This window comes from Columba livia, chromosome 1, assembly GCF_036013475.1.
Source record: "Columba livia isolate bColLiv1 breed racing homer chromosome 1, bColLiv1.pat.W.v2, whole genome shotgun sequence".
Classification (NCBI taxonomy): Eukaryota; Metazoa; Chordata; class Aves; order Columbiformes; family Columbidae; genus Columba; species Columba livia.
This window is the reverse complement of record NC_088602.1, coordinates 203,446,436-203,471,189: the sequence shown is the minus strand read 5'-3', so window position 1 is coordinate 203,471,189 and position 24,754 is coordinate 203,446,436. Positions and strand designations below refer to the sequence as shown.

General features: G+C 40.0%; 2 protein-coding genes across 11 annotated transcripts in view; one reads left to right on the top strand and one right to left on the bottom strand.

Annotated features, from left to right (window-relative positions):
• ELAPOR2 (endosome-lysosome associated apoptosis and autophagy regulator family member 2) overlaps window positions 1-4,419 on the top strand; it is a 104,907-nt gene extending 100,488 nt beyond the window's left edge. Inside the window, exon 22 of the mRNA XM_005512061.4 lies at window positions 2,354-4,419. Coding sequence (XP_005512118.3) covers window positions 2,354-2,413 — 60 coding nt within the window. The 3' untranslated portion in view covers window positions 2,414-4,419. The remainder of the gene's footprint in view (window positions 1-2,353) is intronic.
• Window positions 4,420-11,394: 6,975 nt separating this feature from the next.
• GRM3 (glutamate metabotropic receptor 3) overlaps window positions 11,395-24,754 on the bottom strand; it is a 109,651-nt gene continuing 96,291 nt past the window's right edge. For all 10 annotated transcript variants that reach the window (XM_021300606.2, XM_005512062.4, XM_021300607.2 and 7 more), the window contains 3 exons: window positions 21,589-22,655; window positions 17,548-17,722; window positions 11,395-11,942 (listed from right to left, as the gene is read on the bottom strand). In XM_021300606.2, coding sequence (XP_021156281.1) covers window positions 11,869-11,942; window positions 17,548-17,722; window positions 21,589-22,655 — 1,316 coding nt within the window. In that variant the 3' untranslated portion in view covers window positions 11,395-11,868. The remainder of the gene's footprint in view (window positions 11,943-17,547; window positions 17,723-21,588; window positions 22,656-24,754) is intronic.

Genomic DNA, 24,754 nt, shown 5'->3' with positions numbered 1-24,754 from the left:
ATGGCAGATCCCGCAAACACAAGGCACAAATGCCTTGAAGCCAATGGAAAGGGTAGTGTTGTCCAGCTGGGGCATCTATTATGGCTTTGAAGGTGGAAGACATTGTCCCTTTCAAACAGTTTTGCTGAAGAGGGTTGTTTCAAAATAGGGTTTCTTAAAAGATCAAATTTTGTTTTTAAAGTCCCTCACTTGTTTCTTGTCCAAATAATATTTCAGAATGTTGAATGTTAAGATTTTTTTCATTTATTCCTTTTTTTTCCTGTCTGTGACTGAGTGCAATGTATGCCTCCTTTCTTTTCCCTTATTCTTCTTTTCTCTTTGTTATTTTCCTCTTTTTTTTTTTTTTTGTTTTTAATTAGACTGCTGTCCTCCTTCCATGCTGCCTTCTCCCCGGATCTCCCTCCTAGGAGATGTTACCATTACACAGCTAATATGCAGAACTTCCCCTTGACCCCAGCCTGCCTATTTGTCTTGCAAAATCAATATTGTTCGTGTGGAAAGGAGCAGAAATTCAATACTAGTTCTTAATTCAATATTAAGAATATTGAAAATCTAAACAAAATCAAGTCACATCAAATTTTGCAGTGGTGTTGCAAAAAAGGAAGCTGATGCCATTTTGAATCCTACAGGGACTGGCTTTGAAATGATGTTTTTTGACGATGTTTTTTTTGTCCGTGAAATGTCTTGGCTGGCTGTGGAGGAGCATAATGACCAGTGCTGCTGGTGAGGGTCATGTTTTGCTCTATGTCTGATAAGTGTAAAAGCTTTACTGACTCCATTTGCAGCACCAACCACTGGCTTCTTCCTGATTAGAAGTATAGAGATGAGAGTGTGGGAGAAGTGGCTTTCTTTTTCTTTCTCTTTAAAGTAAGCTTTAGTACTTTAGTATTCAGACTGCTTGAATACCTATTTGGACTCAAAAGGAGTTTTTTTAAAGTTTCTATATCCATTGTAGCAGACTCCCTGCGTATTCTCTCAATTTTAAACAAACCTGTCAGATATTTCTAAGCTGGTTCCTTTTTTCCTGCTAGATAATCATAGCTGGCAAACTCAGCTTCCAGTACCTCATTAACTTACTGAAATCTGTGTCCTGTAGCCCTGCAGATAACTGGAATTTAATATATATTTCTCCAAAACAAATGTTATAGGCATCAGGTTTGATTTATGCAAAAGATGAGGAAATTAATCTCCTGCTGCATATGTGTGTAAAATACATAAAAAAGGTACAGAGGAAAACAGGGGAGAAAAAGAGAAGAAATGTAAACAAAGAAAAATCTGAAGTATCCTAACTATATGTTCAATCTTCAGACAACGGCATTTCTATGTAAATGAAATATCTCCTGAAGCTGTTAGTGGTTTTGAGTACTCAAAGAATTCAGGGCTTTATTAAAGAATGAAATAACTGTTATTTTTAATGAGAATATAGAAGTAAAAGAATTATGAGACTGTTTCAGGTTGGAGGCTGTTCTGGTTCCATCTGTTGTCTGCAGCATAACAATACCAGATCCTTTAGAACAAGAAATAGATACTTTGCAGTAGGCAAACATAGGACAGTTTTCTTCCCTGGTCTGTCCACATCTGTACCAGGGTGTCCTGGTCTGTGAAGGAAATGGCTTTAAAGACCAGATCATGAGGTTCGTTTAATGTAGTTTCCAAACTGTTTGTATACATCGCGTGTCAAAGGTAGGTACACGAAGCAAGAACCAGCATTTTCTTGTGAGTAGTTTTATTAGAGCTTCTTCATTCACTGCTTCTGCATGGACCATTGGGTTGTTCACACACGCAGTACATACGTCCACACTTCTCACCCTGATGCCTGCTGGCCAGATGGGCCAGGCTGTCACCCAGCAAAAACAAAAACAGAAGGAAAACCCATCCCTCCAGCCCTGATTTTTAAGATGGTGGAGGATTTATAGACTCTTTTTGTCCTGTGGGTCTCCCAGAGAGGAGTTGGGATGGGAATTTGGGAGTGAGGTAGTGGTGTTCACATTCAGAGACTTTGCTCCAAACATTTAATTTATTGTAGAAAACATAATAATAACCATAGATATGATTACCTTGCAATTCCCCAGCTCTGGCTACCTGTGCAAACTATGAGTATGAAATAAAACTTTCAGGTACCCTCTGAAGTAATTACCATAACAATACATATGGCATAATTTTTTTAATTTTGCAAATTTTTACAGAATTAGTAGTGTGATTAAATAATAAAGGGTCAAAATGTGCACTTAATGACTGTGGTAGAAATAACGAAAAGGCTGCTCTGGAGATATTAAGAGAAAACTGATTGTAGTAACTATTGGAGTGAATTTGATGAATACCAGTTGATGGGAACCTGTCTTTTCCATTGCAGGAAAAGGAAGATAATTTTGAATCTGTTCAGCTGAAATCTTCAAGATCCCAGAATATATGAAGAATTAATACTGCCTTCAAAGAAAGAAACCGAATTTCTATTTTTACAGGACCATATTTTAAACATACTCTGGCACACATTGTAGTGGTGATCTTGGTGAGAAATGCTTGGCCATTTAGGACAAAATAAGACAGGAAGCAAAACAGAAAATTGGATTGCCTTACCATGTGATTGAGTACCTTGCCAAAAAAGAAAGCAGTTGCTTGGATTCCAAACTGGGAATGAAATTCAACTCAGGAAGAGATATACATACTGCAAATAACATGATTTTTTTTGCATTCTCCTGGGCATTGCTCAGACATACCATATGATTTATAGGTACCTTTCATTTCCTATCACTCCTTCAACATGTGTTCATGAGAAATGATTTTCTGAGAGGCCTGAAACCTCCTGCAAATGCTGTGTATTGTCCTTTAGTAGCATAACTATGAGTCTCTCTTAGAATCAAACTTGTGAATAGTACTCAGAATGAGCCTCAGGTGAGTTTTGAACTTTAGAGAATACTTTTGATTTTAACACTTTGAAGGGCTGGATGGTCTGTGCTGGCCTCTAGTACAAGAGGCACAGTGTTGCACCTGCAAGTTGAACCCGTTCTGATGCCTAAGTCATGGCCATCAGGGCTGAGGTAAAACCTGGTGCTATTAAACTTAAATGTGTTAACTACTGTTGTATGAATTGTAGGTCCTGGCCCATGAGCTTATAGGCCATGGCAGACTCAAACTCTATAAAGAGAAGGAAAGTGATTCCTACAGAGCAAACTGGGCCTGTCCATCTCTGTGGAAGCTTGTCCTTTCAAGAGAGGTCTTTGGCAGTTTCAGAACCCACCCTTGGGCTGCTAATATGTCACCTTTCCCTGGGCCACAAGCCAACAAAGCCTGAACTCTGTAGGTAAAGCAAGAATCTCTACTTCTGGAAACTAGGGATCAGCTTTGTCAGTTGGGAGGCTGGTTAGAAATCCTCGGCCACCTTTAGTCCTGGACCCATGTGAGGAACAAGCATGGATGCCCAGCGGGGCTGAGCGTGGGTTACGTGTTTGTGCAGCTCAGCATCTAAATACTTTCTGCTGTCACTTCAAACAGAAAGGAGGGCACAAATGGTGCCTTGAAAACTGGAGGCTAGGTGGACTTTTTCATAAAATCAGCCACATTATAAGCATGTGACCTTCATTATACCTGCTGTAATAATTTCCTGATATTCCCATTGAGGTTGTACTCAAAGCAATCTGAAACTTAGGCAAAAAATATTTGAGTAAAATTATGCAAGACTTATATAGAGCCAGGAGAAAAGGAGGAATGAATCTCATATTGACTTCTGGTCAGACTCATATTTCCTTTATAGAAGAATTACGTGGATTGTGGAATGCATCAAAACCAGAAAAGACACATGGGCAGAAACGGTCTTTTTACTATAAGGAACACAGATTTTTGATTTTATACGACTGAGGTAGATCTATCAATAAAAGAGGGCCCACTTTTAAGTAAATTTAAACCAAATTTTCTGCGCTCTAAATATTTTATTATACTATAGATGTTGACAAAAATTTTATGAAGATTAGATGTTTTTTTCTTTGGGGAAAACTCAGCCAAGTTATTTTATATCTCCAGTCAAAGAACACAGGCTTTACTCTTTTGATGGGAGATACTTCAGGCATCTTAACTGAAGTGGTGTATATTTTTTGTTGTTCTTGAAAAGGCACTTCGCTTTCCCAAAAAAGATTTTTATGGGGTATTGTTGAATGTATATTAAATACACATTCCTTTTTGTATATTTTGTACCATTGCACACTTATTATTGTACATTGTATTTGTTGTCATGATGTCATTTATATATGGTTGTCGAAGATTATATGCTCACTGAGTAAATGGTTACGGCTTTGGGATTTCACTTCTTGGATCTTTTATGAAGAGGGTTTTTATGTTGTTGATTTTTATTCAGCTAGTGTGCCGTAGCATCAAAGATATATATCTGATGGGCATTCATAAAATAAAGTGCAAATATATTTGAAATTTTGGACTTGAGATGTTTGGTGGAACTGCAGCCTTTCGTGAACACTGCAGGTCAGCAGTGGCGGCTCGAGCTTTTCACTGCCATCAAATTGCTTCTGTCTACATCTCCTTTATTTATTTTTTTTTTCTTTCTTTCTCTTTCCATATGTTTTCCAAGCTATAGTTGGAGTTCATTCTCCAGAACATTATTTCTTCTTTCATCACTGGACCCATATCTCTGTAATGTCAAAATGCCTTAACTTTTATGAACTATATTTACTTTTACTTAATACCACAGAGGGTTTGTTTAGTTCCCTTCTCTTTCCCTTTTATTTTCCAAGTAAAGCAGAAAGTGAGGTTTTTTTTGTCAGCTCTAACAGACTTTGCTGTATGACCCTTCTCCTCTCTGTTTCAAAATGGTTTGTCATGATATTGTTCAAAATTGTTCCAGTCAATCTAGTAATATATCTGATGCAGTACTAACTTAGTAGGATATAAACCAATACTGTAAACTTTATTTACCTTGAATCCAACAATTAAGCAAGTTAAAACTGGCATATTTTAGCTGGCTTCTGCTATTCTTTTCTTTCTGTTGAAGATATAGTAGAGAAGGGAAGTTTCCATTTTCCCGTAATAGACAAATTTTGGAAGCCTTTAATACTCCATTAAGAAATCAGCTTTCTGTGACCTCTTCTAGTATTCTGCCAAAATATACTTACAGCAACCTCCCCCTTTTCTCTCACATGGAATCACATCAAAAACTGTTGTTTGATGCCGTAAAACAATGTGAATCAGTCTGTTATGTGTTCACTTGATTAAACAGAATGCATTTTATTGCTGCATTTGCATGCTTTTATTTGAAATCTGCAGTCAAGACACTGAATCTCTTTGAGAATTAAGCACATTTTAGTGGTGTCTCCGTATAAATTATTGGCAAATTAGCAGAATGTTATTTTCTCAGCTTTGACAGTGCTTGCTACGGGGGAAATGAGCAAAGAATGTATCCTATCTTGGCTCTGATTATGTTGGTTAATGTTTGAAACTTATAATACGATTGATGAAGACTATAGGTTTTGGGAAAATTAAGTTTCTTACAGCCACAATGGAAAGTTACTGAGTAGCTTCAAGGAGATGTCATCTTTGTTCAAAGAAATAATTTGACTATTTGCTCTTGAAAAAGAGGTTCTGGGACTCTGTTAGTAAAAGGAAAAGTTTTCAGGTTTTGATTTGTCTGTCCTGCCAGACCCAGTAGTGCCCATAAAATCAAGATACTTAATTGTTAGCAGTCAAGATAGCAGCAGATGTTGCCATTTAGGAGCCAGTGGTTATTGACTCATGTCCAGCAGTGGCATCACAAACGCTTCAATGTAAAAGTAGCTAAAAATGTTGCTGACACACGAATGCGGATAATATTTCTTCCTATGCAAAGAATGCTGCTGTTCGGGCCATGTGATAGAGTCATAGGGTCATAGAATCATAGAATAGTTTGGGTTGAAAGGGACATTTAAAGGTCATCTAGTCCAAACCCCCTGCAAGAAACAGGAACACTTCAACTATCAGGTTGCTCAGAACCCCGTTGTACCTGACCGTCAGTATTTCCAGGGATGGGGCATCTACCACCTCTCTGAGCAACTTGTTCTGGTTTTTCACCACCCTCAGAGTAAAAAATATTGAAAGACCACAATTAGGTCTCCCTGGAGCCCTTTCTTCTCCAGACTGAACAACCCCAATCCTCTCAACCTTTCTTCATAAGAGAGGTCTTCCATCCAACAGGTCCATGTGTGTCCTGTGCTGAGGAACCAGATCTGGACCAGCACTGCATGGGGGTCTCACCAGAGCAGAGCAGAGGGGCAGAATCACCTCCCTGACCTGCTGCCCACGCTCCTTGTGATGCAGCCCAGGATATGTTGTCTTTCTGGGCTGCAAGCGCATGTTGCTGGATCATGTCCAGCTTTTTATCTACCAGTACCCCCAAGTCCTCCTCCCTAGGGTTGCTCTCAATCCTCAATCTCCTAACCATCATGAAGTATGGAGGCCTTAAATAGCTATTCTAGGAATTGTAACAGGGAATGATAACCTCAAGTGAAATCTTGGAAAGTTCTGCTTAGCTTTGGTGGTGTTCTCAGTCTTTCATCTTGTATACTTCTTTTACTGAAACCGTTTGTTTCTATTTCCTGTTGCTTTTGAATGTTTGTGAACTGTGCTGCTTTAGCAAGCATGTAAGGAGATAGGAACAAAAACTGAAGGAGGTCAGTCTCATCCTAAAATACACAGTGTGTGATGGAACTTATGGTGACATCCCCAGCCACTTGGTTGGATGTACTTACTGGGAATACATGCAGCAGGAACAAGAGAGAGATGAGAAGTGAGTCGATGCATGTTTTGGTTATTCCTCCGCATGCATAGGTTTGGAACTCATCAGGAAGGAAACTCTAAGGTCCCATTTGCTGTGAGGCTGGTGCTCTAACAGCACCTAAAAGACAAAGTGAAGTTGTGTGGCTGTGTATTTTCTTGAATAAAAGAAGCACAAGAGTTATCTCTGAGAACTTTGATGTTACATCCAGCCCATTCCAGTCCTTGCCCCCTTCCATATTTAAAATAGCAACGTACTAGAAAGTCACTCTCTTTAGAGGTAACATGCTTTGTTTTCCAGACGGTTGTAGGCAGTGAAGTCTTTACCTGGCTTCCTGTTGCTGCCTTCAAAGAAGTGGTTGGTAAGTGTAGGCAAGTGGCACTGCTGGGGAGAGAGAAGCCCCTTCCTGACCCTGCCATTTCCTTAGAGGCAGAAGAAGCAAGATGATTGGCACTCTGGGTCTGCCCCAGCCTTTGCATCCTACCCATCCTCTTCCTATTGCAAAACCAGCCCAGCCTGACCTTGGCATCTTTTCTTCTTGCAGTGACAAAACTCAGCTCTGCCCATGTTGCTGAGAAGTTTTGAGGTGGATCTGGATAAAGAGCTTCTGCTTTCACAGAATAATATCATAGAATCAAAGAATCATTTTGGTTGGAAGAGACACTTAAGATCATAGAGTCCAACCATTAATTTAACTCTGGCACTAAAACATGTCCCTAAGAACCTCATCTACACATCTTTTAAAGGTCTCCATGGATGGTGACTCTACCACTTCCCTGGGCAGCCTGTTCCAGTGATTGACAACCCTTTCCATGAAGAAATTTTTCCTAATATCCAATCTAAACCTCCCCTGGTGCAACTTGAAGCTGTTTCCTCTCATCCTGTCTCTTGCTACTTGGGAGAAGAGACCAACACCCTCCATGCTACAACCTCCTTTCAGGTAGTTGTAGAGTGTGAGAAGGTCTCCCCTCAGACTCCTGTTCTCCAGGCTGAACCCTCTATGTCACTCAACTGCTCCTTATCAGACTTGTGCTCCAGGTTCTCATAAAACTTGTTAATCTTGCAGACTGCAAACATTAATGAGTAGGCAATGGCATCATGGACATGAGACTGCATTTGGTGATGAGTTAAGGGTTTCTTTTGGTCTGCCTTACTCTAAGTGTACTAAGTGAGTGAAGGACTGTAGCGGACATCTCTTTAACTAGAGCTGAGAATTCTGGGTGGAACAAGCATATTTTGAACATTTGTAGCTGATTTTTGGCATTTGTTTTGTTCAGGTAGAACATGGTATTTTTTTAAATGTTTTGATCCATTTTTAATTTCAAAGGACAATTCTGAAATTTCTTTGGCTATGACTGAAACCAGTTATGTTCAATTAATTCAGGAAAAACAATCATTTGAAGACAAAATAAAATGTTTTGTTTTACTGCAGTAGATTACGGATTTACTTTCAAACTACTCTCAAGACTTGAAAAAAGAAACACCTCTCCTATAAAAAAAAAAACCCCAAACCCAAACAAACAACAACAACAACAACAACAAAAAAAACACACAAAAAAAATCCAAACCGAAACTAAACCAAACCTAAACACCGCCCCCCCCGAAAAACAAAAAATAAAACCAACAACAAAGACAAAGGCAGAAACTCCACAAACCTTATTTACTTCAGATTGATCTGTGATGATTTTTTGAGTATTATTTTTCTACTCAGCCAATAAATAAAAAGTGAACAGTTTTTCACTTTTGATTTGTATCAGTTAGCTAAGGTACTCTGAAGTTATGGCTTATGAATGAGAAACTAAGCTTTTATTTATCCTCCAATAAGGCACCATGATGCTGGCTTAAGCCTGGCTCTTGTCCCCAGCATTTCTCTGAGTTGTCTACGTGCAGGGCTCAGAGCAGTGTGACAACTCTTCAGGCACACAACCAAGGTACCTGTTGTCCTTACACCATGCAAGGAACTGTGACAGGACCCTCTATGCTTTGAGGTGAATTATTCAAATCTTTGTATATGACGGGAGCAATAAAGAGACCAGAAGAGGTTTATACTCTAAATCCAAGTTTTACACAAATGAGAAAAAAAACCCTATAAACTGTTTTAAACAGAGAAGCTAAAGTGATGGTGTGAAACAAAACCAACAATAAAATCTCTTTCTCAATAGATTTTCATGCCAGTATGGTGTGGAAAACCTCTGCCAGATTTTGACATCCTTTGTTTTAATGTGTTTTGAAACTAGATTACGTGAATAACCAGGCAACACCAGATAATCTGCACCGCTGAAGATTCAGTGGACAGTACTGAAAAGCTTTCAAGGCAAAACCAAGTGAAGTACAAGAATGCTGGGAACATTCAGTGAGGCTGGAACTCCAGAGCTCCACGTGGTTAGACTTCTGTTTGTATGAAAAACCCACATTCAGGTGGCTTTCAAACCACCTAAGTATTCATAATACATGTTCAGACACGGGTCATTTCCTCAATATTCTATCAAAATGAATGAAAACTCCAGGACTGTAAGACCCTCACCTGTTACAAATTAACTTCCATAATGCCAATTTAAATTCTAGGACTGGAATTCATCTGACAGAGTGCCTTTATTTTGAGTGCAAACTTTGTGATCTGAGCAAACTGTGCTAGCCTTTGTTGGGAAAGATTCACCTCAGCCTGAAGTAGCAGCCTGAGAAAAGCCAGGGGAATTGTACCTGCTTCTCTCCACTGAGTACAAAGAGAAAGGAGGTTGACAATCTCATATGTAGCTATTCATATTAATGAATGTTAGATAAGTTGGATTTGACCCTGATTGTTGCTTTCCATAAAAAATGAGATGAAATTCTCATTAGCTTAGGCATTTTTAAGAGCTCCATAAAGATAATGTAGGTGCAGGGATTTCAGCATTATGGTCAGATATTCTGACCTTTTGCCGCACTATGAACGGTCTCTTAATCTAAAAAAGAGCACACGATAGTCAAATGAATGTAGCTGCCCAACTTGAGATGCTTTAAGGGTCTTGATTTAGAAAGGAAGATGCCCAACCTATCAAAACTTGACCCCTGTGCCGTGCATCAAGGTGGGAACCAAGCCCCAAACATCAGGCACTCCAGAGCTTGTGGAGAGAAAGAAGCTGAATGCAGAGCTCTGCCTGTAATGCCGGTTGAGCAATGCCTATTTTGGGGAAAGTCACAGGGATTTCTGTACTAGGCAGCTCCATGATGCAGAGGCTGAAATGGCTGCCAGTGTGAAGAGTTGCAGAAGTGCAGACATAAATAGGTCTTTGCTGGTGGACATAGAATCATAAAATCATAGGATCATCTTGGTTGGAATGGACCTTTAAGATCACTGAGTCGAACCATTAACCTAACATTGCCAGATCCACCTCTGAACCATGTACCTAGGAACCTCATCTACATGTCTTTTAAACTGCTCCGGGGATAGTGACTCCACTACTGTCCTGGGCAGCCTGTTCCAGTGCCTGACAACCCTTTCCATGAAGAAGTTTTTCCTAATATCCAGTCTGAACCTCCCCTGGCATGTGGATGTCCAGAAAAAACAAGCATCTATCCATGACTTGAAAATTTTAAAACCTGCATCTTTAAATTTTACTTTCAAAGTAACAGTTACTTCCTTTGCTAGTTCAACCCTTAGGACTTGCACCTTTCCAGAAATGTGTAAAAACAAGTGCGGGAGAACTGGGCTCCAGAGAACTTGTACATCCAGCAGTATCTATCTGTAATGTCTGCTTTTCAAGCCTCAGTGGTGTTGCCTTTGAAGTCAATGTGAATTTTGCTGTTGACCTCAGCCGGAATGAGATCAACAGGAACAAGCCCTTAGGTAAATATGCCCAGACACATTAATCAAAGGTGTGTTTGTTTCCTTAATGACTTATTGGACCCAGCAGAAGGAAGGATTTTAGATTGTTTCAATTGAGTGAGAAGGGCCTTAAGAGTGCAGTTATAAAAGCCAGACTTTAAAGACATTTTGCAGTTGTCTAAGTAGCCAATATGTGTGTCTTGAATCATTTGGTTTGAATGCAAAGGTCACCCCTGAGATGTGTGTGTCTCCTGGATTTCTCTTTTGTGACTGTTTTTGGTTTCCGTGTTTCTGCGGTGCTCCAATTACCTTTCACAGCGCTGTTGATGCAGACAAACTGAACCAGCTTTGTTTTGGCTGGAGGTGTAAAACAGTCTTAGCTAATTTTCTGACAGATTTTCGTCCATCTCTTTGCCAACCTAACCTCAAATCTCCCTGTTTTTTGATATGCTACCAATCTACTGTGTGCATGACAGCATTAAGTCATGCCAAATGAGTGAAGCAGTGATCAAAATTTTTTTGCTAATATCTCATTGAGATCCAATTAGGCATTCTCACTTTTGGAAATTACCTGACATTTTAATAACAAAACCAGCAATTGAGATGCTTTAATAATGTGCATTTTTTAAAGGAGAGAGAATTTATACTTGACCCTGACAAAGCATCAATTGTTAGTATATATTATGTGATATGGATGTTACAACACATGCACACACCCATACGCAGATATGTGTTTAAACACACTACTACTGCAGATTTTTTATCCTTTTTAATGTATCTTTGCATCTAGGGAAATATAATGACCTTGAGGGAGGAAGAAACAAAAATGAAACCATGCTGAAAAACTTTTATCTTTTTATTATTGGTGCCTTTACATTAATACTGCTGTTTTGTGCTGAGAAAACCAATCTGTTACACGTAAGGTAACTGTAATATACAACATAGAAATGCAGTCTAAGTTAATTACAACAAGGAGCTACAAAAAAATTTCGTAGGAAAGAAGTCACCTAACATTGCAACTGTGCTTGCAACAAATCACTCCCTTACTGCAGGACTATGCACATTGTGAACCATGGTTATTTACATGTCCCTTACAACTGTTAACAACAGAAGGGCTAAAATCAGTCTAAAAAGTTCCAGAACGTCACTATATACTGTACAATCCTCAAAAATAATTTATTACACTGTTTCTAAAAAAAGGTACTAGTTTTGTTCTGATTTCTTTTGCTTTCTGGTGTTTTCTGGAGTGCACAACATGTGCAAAATTTTACCTAACAGTCTAAAAACTCAAGAACTGAACTGCAAGTCACAATCACAGAGATGAAGTGGTGGAGTCCAGAACTTCCCTTCCGTTGCAGACGGTCGGTACGTACATACTAGCAGATGCTGAAAAAGAAAGAGGGAAAAATCAGCTCACTTCAGGGCGGCAAAAAAATTACAACGTGCAGGTTTAGATTTTATGTTGATCTGGACCATCTCAAGCAATTTAAACCAACATGCCCAATGAAAAGTCACTGTAAGTGACTGTGTCGGTGGTAAAGCTGATGGAGGTTCTGCTTGCACCTCTACAAGGGAATTCAGATCTGAGGGTCAAGCATCCTCTGGAGGAACCTGATTTCTCTTTGGGGACCATTGAAGGAGCTTAAGGTGACTAAGCTTCTCCAACAAGTGTCTGAATAAAATACATTAAAGGGTTTTGGTGGTGTTTTATTTTTTTTATGATTCTGGGTTACTGGGTCTTACCTTATAGCACTTTCCATGATAGTGGGAATTAACATAGCTAGAGTGGTGTGAAGATACTCCTGTAGAACAAAAAGTGAACCTTTGGATTTTTTGTGTTTTATTGGCAAGAAATGTTAAGGTCTGATGATCTGAGCTTTCACGTAATTGGAATGTACATTCCTGAAATAAAAGATATGCCTGTTTTAATCCAGGAGAGAATCCTCCTTTGCGTATTAGGACTGTATGTTGATCTGCTTTTTAATTAAAAAAAATAAAGAATCCTATATATGTGTTGGATGAATACATTTTTTAATGACTGAATTTGAAAGCAGGATTATTTCTCACCTAACCCCAGAATATTTTCTGACCACAATATCCTTTCTTTCTTGGAGCTCTGGATCAAGATTCAATATGCATCCAGAGGTAAGGGCCAGACTCTGATGCCCTTGCCTACATTGCCTAATATTTTATTCAACAGGTTTTCATTGCTTCAGTGACATGACAACTGAACCTGAGTATCAGAATCTGTTTCTAATTGTATTTGTATTTTGACTGTAGGATATATTACTATTCTGCTAAAGTGGTGTGGATTTTAATTTTAAAGCAAGCTGGTTTGTCCGTCTTTGTTAAAATTATCCATTGGGAATCAGGAATGTGTTTTCAGATACTCTGTGACATCTCTGCTTATGGCAGCATAAAGCTGTTTTTTGAAAGCTACATTAGGTTAATGATAACAGTGACCCAGAGAAATGTGATGCCTTCATCAAAGCAAACACCCGGCAAGCAATGACTTGGTAAACTCAATCATCCAGCGTAAAAAGCAATTTATGCAGCTGACAAGGGCATGCTCAGTCTTCTAAAACTGGTGCTGGCTACACTCTCAACTGCAGACTGGTTCTCCAAAGGCGCTCAGCATCATTTTCAGAACATATCATTTTTTCTTCAAATCAGCTACTATTTCTAATTTGTTCATTGACTGAATAAATATTTCATGGAAAACAGAACTGCTTTAACAAGAGAAATTGAAAGTCACATATTGGACTACTCTCCTCAGAGGGCAGGACATATTCCTGATAAACAGGAGAGCCAAGAATGAGCCCCTCCTCTGAATGAGGTAGATGGATTTTGATGTCTCACAACCTGGGTATGTGTTTTAAGTCACATATATGGAAGTAATCATTTGTACATAAAAAGGCATAGGGCATCATGCTTATGATTTCGTGAAAATTAACCATCAGGTTTTGTATTCAGTTTTTAACTGGGTATAATATGGCAGCACACTGTCCTGAAATTTTTATTATTGTTGTTATTTTTATTTCTACTTATTGTTGGCAAATAGAAAAATCAGTGCTGCTTAGGAGACCTGGTTCAAATTCCTGTTCCACTGCAAGTATGACTACAGGCAAAAGCATTTTGTTTCTGTAAACATCAGTCACCTACCCAGATATTTTTTAGCTTCAGGGTTTTTTTGAAGTCCAACATAGTGAAGATCACGAATAGTTGAAATACTATGGTAAATGGACAGAGAAATATGGTGGTAGGTGAAAAACAAGTGGCCTAGTGTTTTCAGTTCTCAGGTTTCCTCCACAGCACATACCTCTCTTGTAGTGCTGGGAGGCAGATATTAACTCTGCAGGGTGGAGTAAAGTGTTCACACTGAGTATTCAGCTCTCTCAGACTGAACAAAAGATCTTACTTTCCCTAGAACCTCTGCAATGTTAATTGCTGGCCCAGCAGGGTTCTGAGTTTCACATCATGTATTACAGCAGCAGCCAAGGAGTTTCCTGAAATACTGCTGGACCTGCTAGAGATGCTTCCTCTCCACTTCACCTTGTGTTGGGGCCAAGGAAAAATGTGCGACATGATCAGAAGTCTTGATTTGGCTTCAATCCATGCTTTTGACATTCTCTTTCCTGGATGTCCCTCATTTTGCTTGGATAATACAAAGCAAAGAACCAGAGGTAAAATGCAAGAGCCCAGAACTGCCATAGGCACCTTGCAGCACATCTGCATAGTCAGGAACAGGCAGATTCCAACTTGCTGTCTCTGTGCCACTTCCTCTGCTCATGCTCACAGATGGACAACTGTGAGTTAATAATGTATAAAAGCCATATATCAGGGCTACTTTGGAGCAAAGCCTGGGAAAATAAATTCTGAGAAAGAAAATTTACCAGCCTGGTTCCAAGCTGTAGCTTCAATTCTTCTTCTGACCTCTGTGGAGGACACCTGGAGGAGCACAAATGTGAGTGCTTCTCTCCGTGTGGACATAACTTGGATGAATGACACCTTCTGGGTGTAAAAGCTCAGCCTGAATCATGCAGGTGCTTAAATGAGTCCTGAGCATCTCTGGGAAGTCTTATGAGTGCTGACCTCTGTCCTCATGGGAATACCTCTGCCATGCCTGTAAAATGGGTCATAGGAAAACTGGGGAGCATTCCTATGGGGGAAAACACTTCAGCGGAAGTAGAGCTTATGTAGCACTCTGTCAAAAGAGAGTTTTAAATTCAAATAATATGGATATATGCATTTCAAAACATGTCATGTATCTAGGTACACATATATCCTGCCTCTCTTTAGCTAAAATCTATATTGTTTTTTAGTTTAGACTTCAGCTGTCAAAATGATAAAAGCTTGGTGCCTCTAAAACAAGTTTCCTTGCTTAGCAGTCAAGTATTGTCCTCTACATGCTTTCTGCAGAGCATGCAGCAAAGATGAGGAGCTATATCCAGATGACTACCTGATGTTCTTAGTTTAGCTCTCACAACCACTACCACACCACATATCATCTGGTTGACCACTGACTTTGGCCCTTCCTCCACTGCTCAGTTTAGGGATGTAATTACAACACACATTTAGAGCAAACAACATTACCCAGGAGCTTCGTGTCACTTACCTTTTCTCATAGTGTTTAGCCAGATCTCATGGTTCAAGGAACTGTGTTAGAAACTAAGGGTCACCTGCTGTTCACGACCCACTATGCTCATGGCGTTAATGACTGATGGAGTGAAGAGGTGGTGGTAGCCCTGAGATGCAGTGGAGATAGGATGCATGGAGGTAGGAAACACACTGCTCATTTAAGCAGCTTGGGTACTCCTGTTCTCTAAAGCTCTGATAATGAACAACAACTGGCTTTTCAGATGTTGCTGTTACTAGAATGCCCTGGAGCTAATTTTGATCAGTCTCAGATGAAGCAGTTGCTGACTGATGAAAACACCATCAAGACCAAAATAAAAACAAGCTGACAGCCCCAGGACTGATGAGAGGAATATTTTAGACATGGATTAGAATTAATTTGTATGCCAACATTTCTTTGAGGTTTATGAATAACTAAACGGTTAAAAGAAAAATTATTTAAAGTCATTTACAGATAAATAGAGGTGGGTAAGGAAAAATTTTCCATCTTAAAAATATTGGTAATATGATAGAAAATGAATTCCCAGTGTTATTTTCCACAAGTAATTGTCCTATATGGAAACTATAGGACTTTTTCCATTGTATGTGATGGACCTTTTCATCCTACTTTCAGGTGCATGTCTTGCCATGGTCCAAAAAAAACAACAAAGACAAGCAGCCTTTATTCAGCTAGGTGTAAGCCAGAAAAGTAAATGACTGCAGCCACCTTTCTAAACCATGAAGTAGTAGGAGATCTTAAGTCTGGATTTTTTTGCTTTCCTTAATGTCTTAAAGCTCTTCACAAATCTGAAAAGTAGGCTTTTAGTGTAAAGATGTGCACTCAGAATGTCTTTCAGTTGTATGCGTGCTTGTGCACACACACGTATTATTCAGCTGCTATAATAAAAATATCAAATTCCAAAGTGCAATCCTGTACAAAAGTATCCAAGAATCAAAATGGTTTCTGACTAAACTTATTCCGTCCTATAATAGAATTAAAAAGCTAGGAAAGACCACTTATACAAAATTCATAAGGATTGAAAATAATCTCATGGAATTTACCATTTCATCAAGAGAACAAATCTCTAGAGGTTATTCGAAATCCAGTGGTTTTGCAAATCCATCCTTGTTGGGAGCACTCAGCACTTCAGGCACTTGGGGCCATCGAATTTCTGTTGGTTTAAGTTTTCCAAAACAGCAAAGAGATTTTCGTCTCTGGTGTCAGGGCTGGATGCCATCCTGACTCTGATGAGATGGGGAACATGCAGAGCAACATGGCTGCTTCCTTGTGAAGGGACCCCCGGTATTCGTGGCACAGTATGGTTTGGGATGGGAGAGTCAGGGGTGGCTGGGATACATTTTCCTCCTTATCCCTGCCAATGTCATACACAGCAGGGTCCCAAGTTCCTTTCAGGTTCTGTCTAAAGTGCCAAAGGCTTCTAGCCAATTTTAAAATTTAGGATTTACTCAAAAAGCTGAGGTGAGGTTAGTGTGACCTTGCTGGCAAGCCTTGTTCTGTGTCTTCCCTTTCCTCTGTTTTTCGTTCCTTGCCCCTTTCTATTTGTAGTGTGCTTTTTCAATTAACTTTCCAGGTTAGACATGCTGTCTGCAGAGCTCTGTGAACAAGCAGCTGTGTGCTCCCATCCTTGACTAGTTAAGCTTGACAATGAAAAAAACCAAAACATACAGGTGACCTATTTTTTGTTGTTGTTGTTGTTAAATAAAAAAAAAAAATCTGTAAGCAACTCACCCAGAAAAGGAACAATAGCCTCAAATCGAAATCAGAGATGTGAATCTGCTTGTGATGAAAAGACTGAGGAGGAAGGAAAGGAAGGAGCAGAGCAGATGAACTGTACTTGCAACAGAGCACTGATTGCTTCTCCTGGCTGTGGCAATTATAAAGGGTATTACACACACTCCACATACAGATACAATTGATGGCATCTCTTGTGTGTGTTTGCTGCAGGCTTGGAGACTTTCCTTATAATGCAGGCGATAAGAACCACTGAGGGCATGCTGCATTGTGGCCCGGGTCCTGCTGGTATGTCATTTTGACAGGAATACTCCAGGGCAATCTGTTCCTGTCGCTGTGCAAGAGTGACAGTGAGTAATGGGCTCTACTTGCTTTGTGCAGCAGGATGGAGTCAGGACCCACCAAAAGCTTTCTGCTGACTTCAGGGAGCTTCAGAGTGGGCTCTGAGATGATTCTGGGGGGAGAGGGATGAGTTTTTCTCTCCAGACACAAATGAAGTGATATTTCCACAGGGTACGTAGCCTGACCTGTAAATGTCTTTCTGTTGCTGGTAAAACCACCATCTTTATCCAAACTCACCATGACCCCACATCCTTATAGAAAGGTAGCAGTTTTGTTACTTACACTGGGAGTAAGTGGTCCCGGTCCCACTGACACTGAACCTGTTGAGATGGAGTCTGTGAGTGACCACGTTCTTCTGGGGCTGGAAGAGGATGATGTGCACCTTGGGCGCGAACAAGCAGCCCAGCACAACAAAGCCGCTCAGACTCACAGAGATGCACATGGTGGTGGTTTGCACCTAGGAGAGAGTGGGCGCAAAGTGTGGTGTTTCAGTATGGAAAGCTCTGAAATGCAGAATATTAGAAGCATTATCACACAACAGTAGGAACCAGAGTCCTGGGGGCTTGCACTGGTACAGGCTGGCTTGAACATCTCTTGCATCCTTATCTTCCACAATCCTAAAATCATACGAGTGAGGTGCATGGCGCTGGTGGTTCCCCATGTCTGCATATCAGGGGGAGCTCGACTGAGTATATTCTCCTCAGTTTAGTGAACAAGGAGTAGTTCTGCTCTCTTTCTCTTGTCCTCCATGTCCTTGATTCCTAAATTGACCAGGAAGTTCTCTGTAATGCTTGTCACACAACAACTGGGCAAAGCTGGCTGCAGTGAAACCAGCTTGCACTCACCATACATAATGTGGGGTTATGTTATATGCCTCATGCAAAGCATCTACTTGAAAATCAGTTTAGACTCCAGCCTCAATCCTAATCAGAAAACTTCAACAATCCCTGTCAGGAACATAAGTGTGATTTGGAATAAACATAAGAGCTGGGTCTGAAAGGTGTTCTGACTTTCAGACAGAAGTTTATGGGCTGAGAAATGAACTGTTTATAAGGCTGCAGGATTTTAGAGTAGTTGCCTTCGGGGATTTGTTAGTGCAACTTTGCTGACACTGTCTTTCTTTGTGTTCAATGGTAAACATGGTGCCAGTTTACTGCCTCATTTTCAGTCTATATTATTTTCTTCCAAGCAGATTCCTTAATTGAGTTGTTGAATTAAACTCCCCTAAACTCTACTGCTTAATTTGAATGATTGTACATCCACGGCTCGTTTTTCCTTAGTTACACTCCTGCAGTCCTTGGAGATTAGCCTTCTTCCATGGGAATGTTCCTCATATCTCCCTGTCAGAAATAATTGGTGCAAAATGAAAAATAGAGTAGGGAATGGACTTTGTTGCTTAATATGTATACTGAGCACCAAGTGCTTTGTCAGCAGTGGGTATAACTAATGTGATCATATAATTAATAATTACTCTTTACCCAAGGTAGATTTAGCAAGAACTATCAAAACGTGCTCAGCTCTCACAAGATGAGTGATCATGGAAGACTCTACAGTGGCAGCATGAGAAAAGGGCATCTTAATATTTCCAGCTGTACTTTCTCCTTCACCTCTCTTCATTTTTTCCACAGGGCTCTGCAGTCTGTTCTGTGTAGGTCTTGAAGTGGACACTGTACAGGTAAAACAGGACTGGGAGTTTTCTTATGAAACAAGAATTAATGAAGGTAGTAGTTTCTCTTCACTGATAGAGCAAATCTCTCCCCACCTTACTTAATCAATTAGATCATTTGGGTTAAAAATAGCCCCATTCCACAGGGTTCCTTTTAACCCAGGTCAGCTCAGTATTTCAGCGTGTAACCTGGCCTCACAGACACTGGTGTGCTGGCAGAACGGATGCAACCCTGATAAACCAGGCAGGAATGACTGACAAGTCATTCCTTGAGCCAGAATTATCCCTAAAGAAAATGCAGGGAGAAGCTGTCTAAACAGTAGGAGCTTTTGACACCTGATTTTATTATAACCGGTTTAATACCAACACTTGCCCCTTTCTGTGTTAGTGTTGCATTTCCTAAGGTTTTGTCTAAGGTGATCAGATTGAAAATTCCCTTAAATGTTCTAGATATTGGGGCTGCTGTGAATTTATGTTATGTGTGTTTATTCAATCATATCAAGTTTCATTATATCTTTGATTTTGAAATCAGTGTGGAGCCCTGCATGAAAATCAATGGCATCAGAGAAATCTGTATTTTCCAGCAGCTCTCCTTTACATTTTTGACAGCACGCCTAGCAGAGTCAGCCACTAAACACAGCAGTTTGCGCAGCAGTTTCTGGCCACTGCTTGGGCATCTTCTAGACCTTCTGGGAACAATTTCTGGGATCACTGGAGGACTCTTGGGAACACTTTGGGGAATGTCAGGGTGCAAAATTGATACAGGAAGCTGTGAATTCTGACAACCTCCAGCAACTCCTTGGGAGCTCTGTTAGCTGTCCTGGTCCAGCTTGGAGCTCTGTCTAAACTGGCTCTTGGTTAGGTAAGGTTGAACAGTCAGAGGGAAGAACCCTCTGTGGGTGCTGGGCAGCTAACAGGTGCAGCAGCAAACAGAAATGTGCACAGAAGAGGATTAGAAATGCTGCTGAAGGCTACTTTTGTGGGTGCAGAGGAGTGGAGGTGCCACAGTGAATGGTCCCCAGTGCCCACAGTGCCAACTGTCCCTGACATATCAGGCTTAGCACAGGTTGATTCAGAATCAACATGTAATGCTGCATAGAAATTAAATTTGGAGTTTTCAAAGGAACTCCAGAAGTGTAGAGATCCAGGATGGGATTTTCAAAAAGCTTCTGACTTTAAGGATCCAAAAAGGTTAAAATCATTTTCTGTCAGTTTGGTAGGACTTGAGGTGGCTTATTTGGAACCTTGTATTTAAATTAAATGGCTATGGGTGGTTTTGAAAAGCTCACTCAGGAGATAACACTGAAAAATGCAATCAAGTCATGTTTTTCTTGACCTTTATTGTCTGTGCTGCCCACTCATGTGACTGTCTGCACTGATATTACCCTCCTTCTGTGTCTGTCTTCCCAACTACTTCGGGTGTCCAGAGCTGTTCCCCAGTGCCTTCCTTAAATCTTTCCTTAATTAGTTTCAGTCCTTTGCTCTCCATTCTAACTTCTCCTGAGATTGAATAATCTTTCTCTCTTTTTGTTGCCTTGAATTTATTTATAGTCTGTGATGACGTCTCTCTGGGTTTACTCTCGTCTAGACTAAATATATTTAGCTCTTTTACTGTCACTCTGTGTGTCTTACTGCATTGTTTGTTATCTATCCTGGTTTTCTCAAGATTTTCAGTACCCTTCCTAGGCTGAGAAAAATAGTACTAAATATACTGTTCCAGGGTGGTCTCACCAAAAGTAAGTTAAGTGACATTACTAGCTCCACGGTTTTACATGCTATTTCATGTACATACTACTGGTAATAATACCACCCTAAGCTAATCTACCTTTCTTCTGGGCAGAAAGTTGAATTAATTCACCGCAAACTGCTGCAAGGGCCGACTGCAGCACTCACTTCGCACATCATAATAACTGTGAGATTTCCAGTGGAGCAGAGCTGAATCTTTTCCTGAGACAATTTCCTTCTGTCCAAAAATATGATTTTATTGAACTTGAAGTTTCGCAACACTGTGTGACAATTTAAACGATTTAATGTTTTTTTTTAAGTTGTTTGTGAAGGCTCACCAATATTTTCTGCTCAGTGAGGTATGCGTTTTGTATGTGTTTTATCTCCTCCAAAGAATAAAATGTTCTATATTCAAGCATAACATTTGTTGATTTTTTTAAAGAACCCTGTTTCATAGGAAATTTTGAAATAATTTCTCTATTTTTTTTATTTGGAACAAGATACTATGCTTGGACAGCAGATTCTTTTGCAGAATGGAATTGATTGGTTCAGTTTTTAATTTTAGAGCCCACCTCCACCATGTAACTCATTATGACTCACTCTAGCTCATCATCTACCAGGTTTTTCTTTTAGGACAACTTCACATACTTATGTACCAATATGAAACCATACACTATGCCTCTATCACAATCTGACTGATAGTGCTAATCTCTTCCACATCCAACTGTACATGTTAGATTTGAAATGAAGGCATCTTTCTTAGAAATAAGCTAAAATTTGGTAATGTGCTTAGGTGGACATTAACATTGAAACAGAACTTGTTTGTGAGGGATCCAGGGGACAAAAGAAGTGAAAGAAGCTATAAGTGAATGACAACACGGTCCTCTAAAGTGATGCACATGATTTATGAAAACAGATATCCAAAGACTTACTCTGTAGTCACTGGATGTCACATAAAATATGGGGAGAAAGGCCAGCCAGATGATGCACGTTGTGTACATTGTGAAACCGATAAACTTGGCTTCGTTGAAGTTCTCTGGACATTTCCTTGTTTTGAAGGCATATACAGTACATAAGACTACGAGGATTACATCATACGTTAAGGAGATTAACATACTGGAATCTTTGACATTGCATTTCAATATGACAGTCTCTCTCTTCTCAGGAAGAGTGTACCGCCTGGTGCCAGGGGCCTCCAAGATAAGCCACACGGACACCACCACAATCTGTACCAAAATGAGACTCAGGCAGATGAAGACCTGAGAGCTGGGGCTGATGAACTTTGGCCTTTGAGCACCGTTCTTCACACCATCAAATATTCTGGCTATGCAGTTTGTTTTTGTCAGAAGGGCAGAGTAGCAGACAGCAAAGGAACTTCCCAGCCCCAAACGACGCAGGGTGCAGATAGCTGGAGAAGGCTTGGCTATGAAGAAGAAAGTCATGCTGTAAGACAGGAAGACCCCAAAGAGCAATATGTAGCACAGTTCACGGCCAGAGGCTTTAACCAGGGGGGTATTGTTGTGCTTGATGAACACTGCAATGACCATAAAAGTACAAATAAAGCCTAGGCATGCAATGGTAACAGGACCTATTGCCCAAGCATCTTCCCACTTGATGTAGTCTTCTGGCAGGTCGTAACAGCCAGTCAGGTCAGCTGTAGGCCATTTTCCAGGCCCACAGTCTGCACAGGTAAATTCATCAGCCAGGTACTCATAGGTTTCACAGGGAATACAAATCCAGCAGCAGACATCTCCTGGTTGCATATTCTTCATCTCATTAGGAGCACAGGGGTCGCTGCACTGGGAGACAGGGACAGAGCTCCTGGACCAGTGGATAGAGTCTACCTCAAGTGACAAGGTTTCTGCCCACTGACCGACCTTCACATAGGAGTATCTGTCTCCAGTGTACTGGAAATTGAACACGTTGTATCGTCCTATCCCATCTCCATAGGCATCAAATTTGACCATACTGTCTGCAGCATTGGGAGGGTTGAATGGAGCTGTGAAAAAAAAAAAAAACAAAAAAAGAAATGTTATTATCAAAGCTGCAGGTGACTTTTTTCTTTCCTTTGGCAAGCACAGTCAGCTGTGACTTGACCAATTCAAGACCTAACAGGTAGGCCAAGAGGTCTTTGTCTGTCTCATTTTTGAACTCTGAAGAATCCAGATAATAGGATTCTATTTCACTTTACTGCATGAGATTTATTTATGAAAGTGGAAACTTATATTAGGTTACCAATGTCCTTACTTATTTTGCCCTGGATACAAACGAGTTCTCCAGTTACTTCCCCCAGTATTCATAAGTGGTACCTTTCACATTTTCTCTTCAAAGAAAGAGGTGTCCTTCTAAATGAGACTCAGCATTATTTGGTGAAATTTAGCTGTCGTGATAAAAGGAAATTTAAATGTTTAGATCAATAAATGTCAGTTTTAAGGCCAACAGTGTGTAATGCAGCTGAATAGCGGATTCATTTTGAGAATAATGTATGAAGTCTTCAACAAATTCTTACCATGTCTTTTACACTTCTCCCTGTGATGTAGGATGTTTTGAATTCTTTCTATTTTGTTTCAATTTTACCAGTTTCTGATATTTCTTGTCTGATCTGAGGTTCCCAACATGTGATACTTCAGTCCTGTATCTTGTTTCAGGAATAGATGAAAAAGTCACAAACTGGATATGTGACCTTCTGTGGAATCAATATTGTAACACTTCCACTCAGTAAGCTCTGGAGAGTTTTTGTTTTCCCTCCAGCTGAGTCTCATGCAGGGGATGAAGAAATATTAAAAATGTTGGAGGAAATTGCATTTACCTTGTGATTTATTGGTCGTTCACTGTAGCATCAAAAGTGATCAGCTTTATAAGCAGGAAGCAAAAGGTGGTGTTTTTTTATATATTTATTTTTTGATTATTATTATTTTTGTTTTTTTTTTTTTTTTTCCATTGATGAGCAATAAAGATGATTTCATTCCCCAGTGTCTTTGGTTACAGAAGTGGTTTCACTGTCATTACTGGAGTAAATCCCTTTCCCTGCATCTGTGCCAATGCTGTGCTTGAGCATGAGCAATATTGAATAAGGATGCAATATCTTCCTCTACTTCAACCTCCAGATACTTTGGATTTCTTGCAGTAGGTTTATTTAGCTTCTATAAATCGTTAAGGTCAAATTCTTTCACTTTTATTCCCCTGGAGTGTTACCTTATTTTGCAATAATTACACTAGTGTCAGTAAAAAGGGCAGCGTTTTCTTTGTCACAAAAGCCCTGGTTGGAGAATTGATGCATAACTTGCACCTTCCCAGGTGCTCAACTTGGAGTGCATTTCTTTCACAACTTTATTCTTATCTCAGGGCAAGGTTGGAAGATAATCTATGTCCAGCTATAGTTTCTTCTAGGTTTGAGCCAAGACTCTGCCTGTTCTTATCCTTGCCCTATCTTGAGCTTTACCACCTCACCTGTGTCAACTATGGTGGTGGACAGCCTTGGTTTGCAGGATTATGGACTAGGTCAGGGTAACCCAGCAATATGTAAAAGGATTTTTTAATCTTTTTATTGGGTGTTGGCATCTAATTGCACTACTATCTAGCCCAACAAGACCTTTGAGTACACAAAAATTAAGGGCAGCATAATACTCCTCCAAATGGCCACTCCACCTGGAAATAACATGCTCTAAATTAAAGAGGTAGCTAAATTCAAAATATAGGTCAACAAGAAGATTAAGCAGCTTCCCTTCCCTACCTCCTCCTCCTCATGCACAGGCATGCAAGCTCTCTTATGCAGGAGCAGCATTAAAATGCAATCATAATGCAGCACTTAACAGGTCCTCAATAATGTGTTGTCATTGCCCGTGTCTTATTTCATTATTCATAACACTTATGTAGATTGTAGAAGCTGTTAACACAGCAGCCCAGTTTTAAGAGCCAATTTATTCACTTTGGTGTTATACAGGCCAGCTCCTGAGGTGTGCTGAGAGCCTGTGACCTTCTGGTGGCACCACCGGAGCTGCAGGTAAGTGAGACAACCTGCAAAGTGATTGCACAGCTTAACTTCTGTCAGGTGTATAACTTTGGGTGCATGAGTACCCCAGTGCAAGCTACATGATG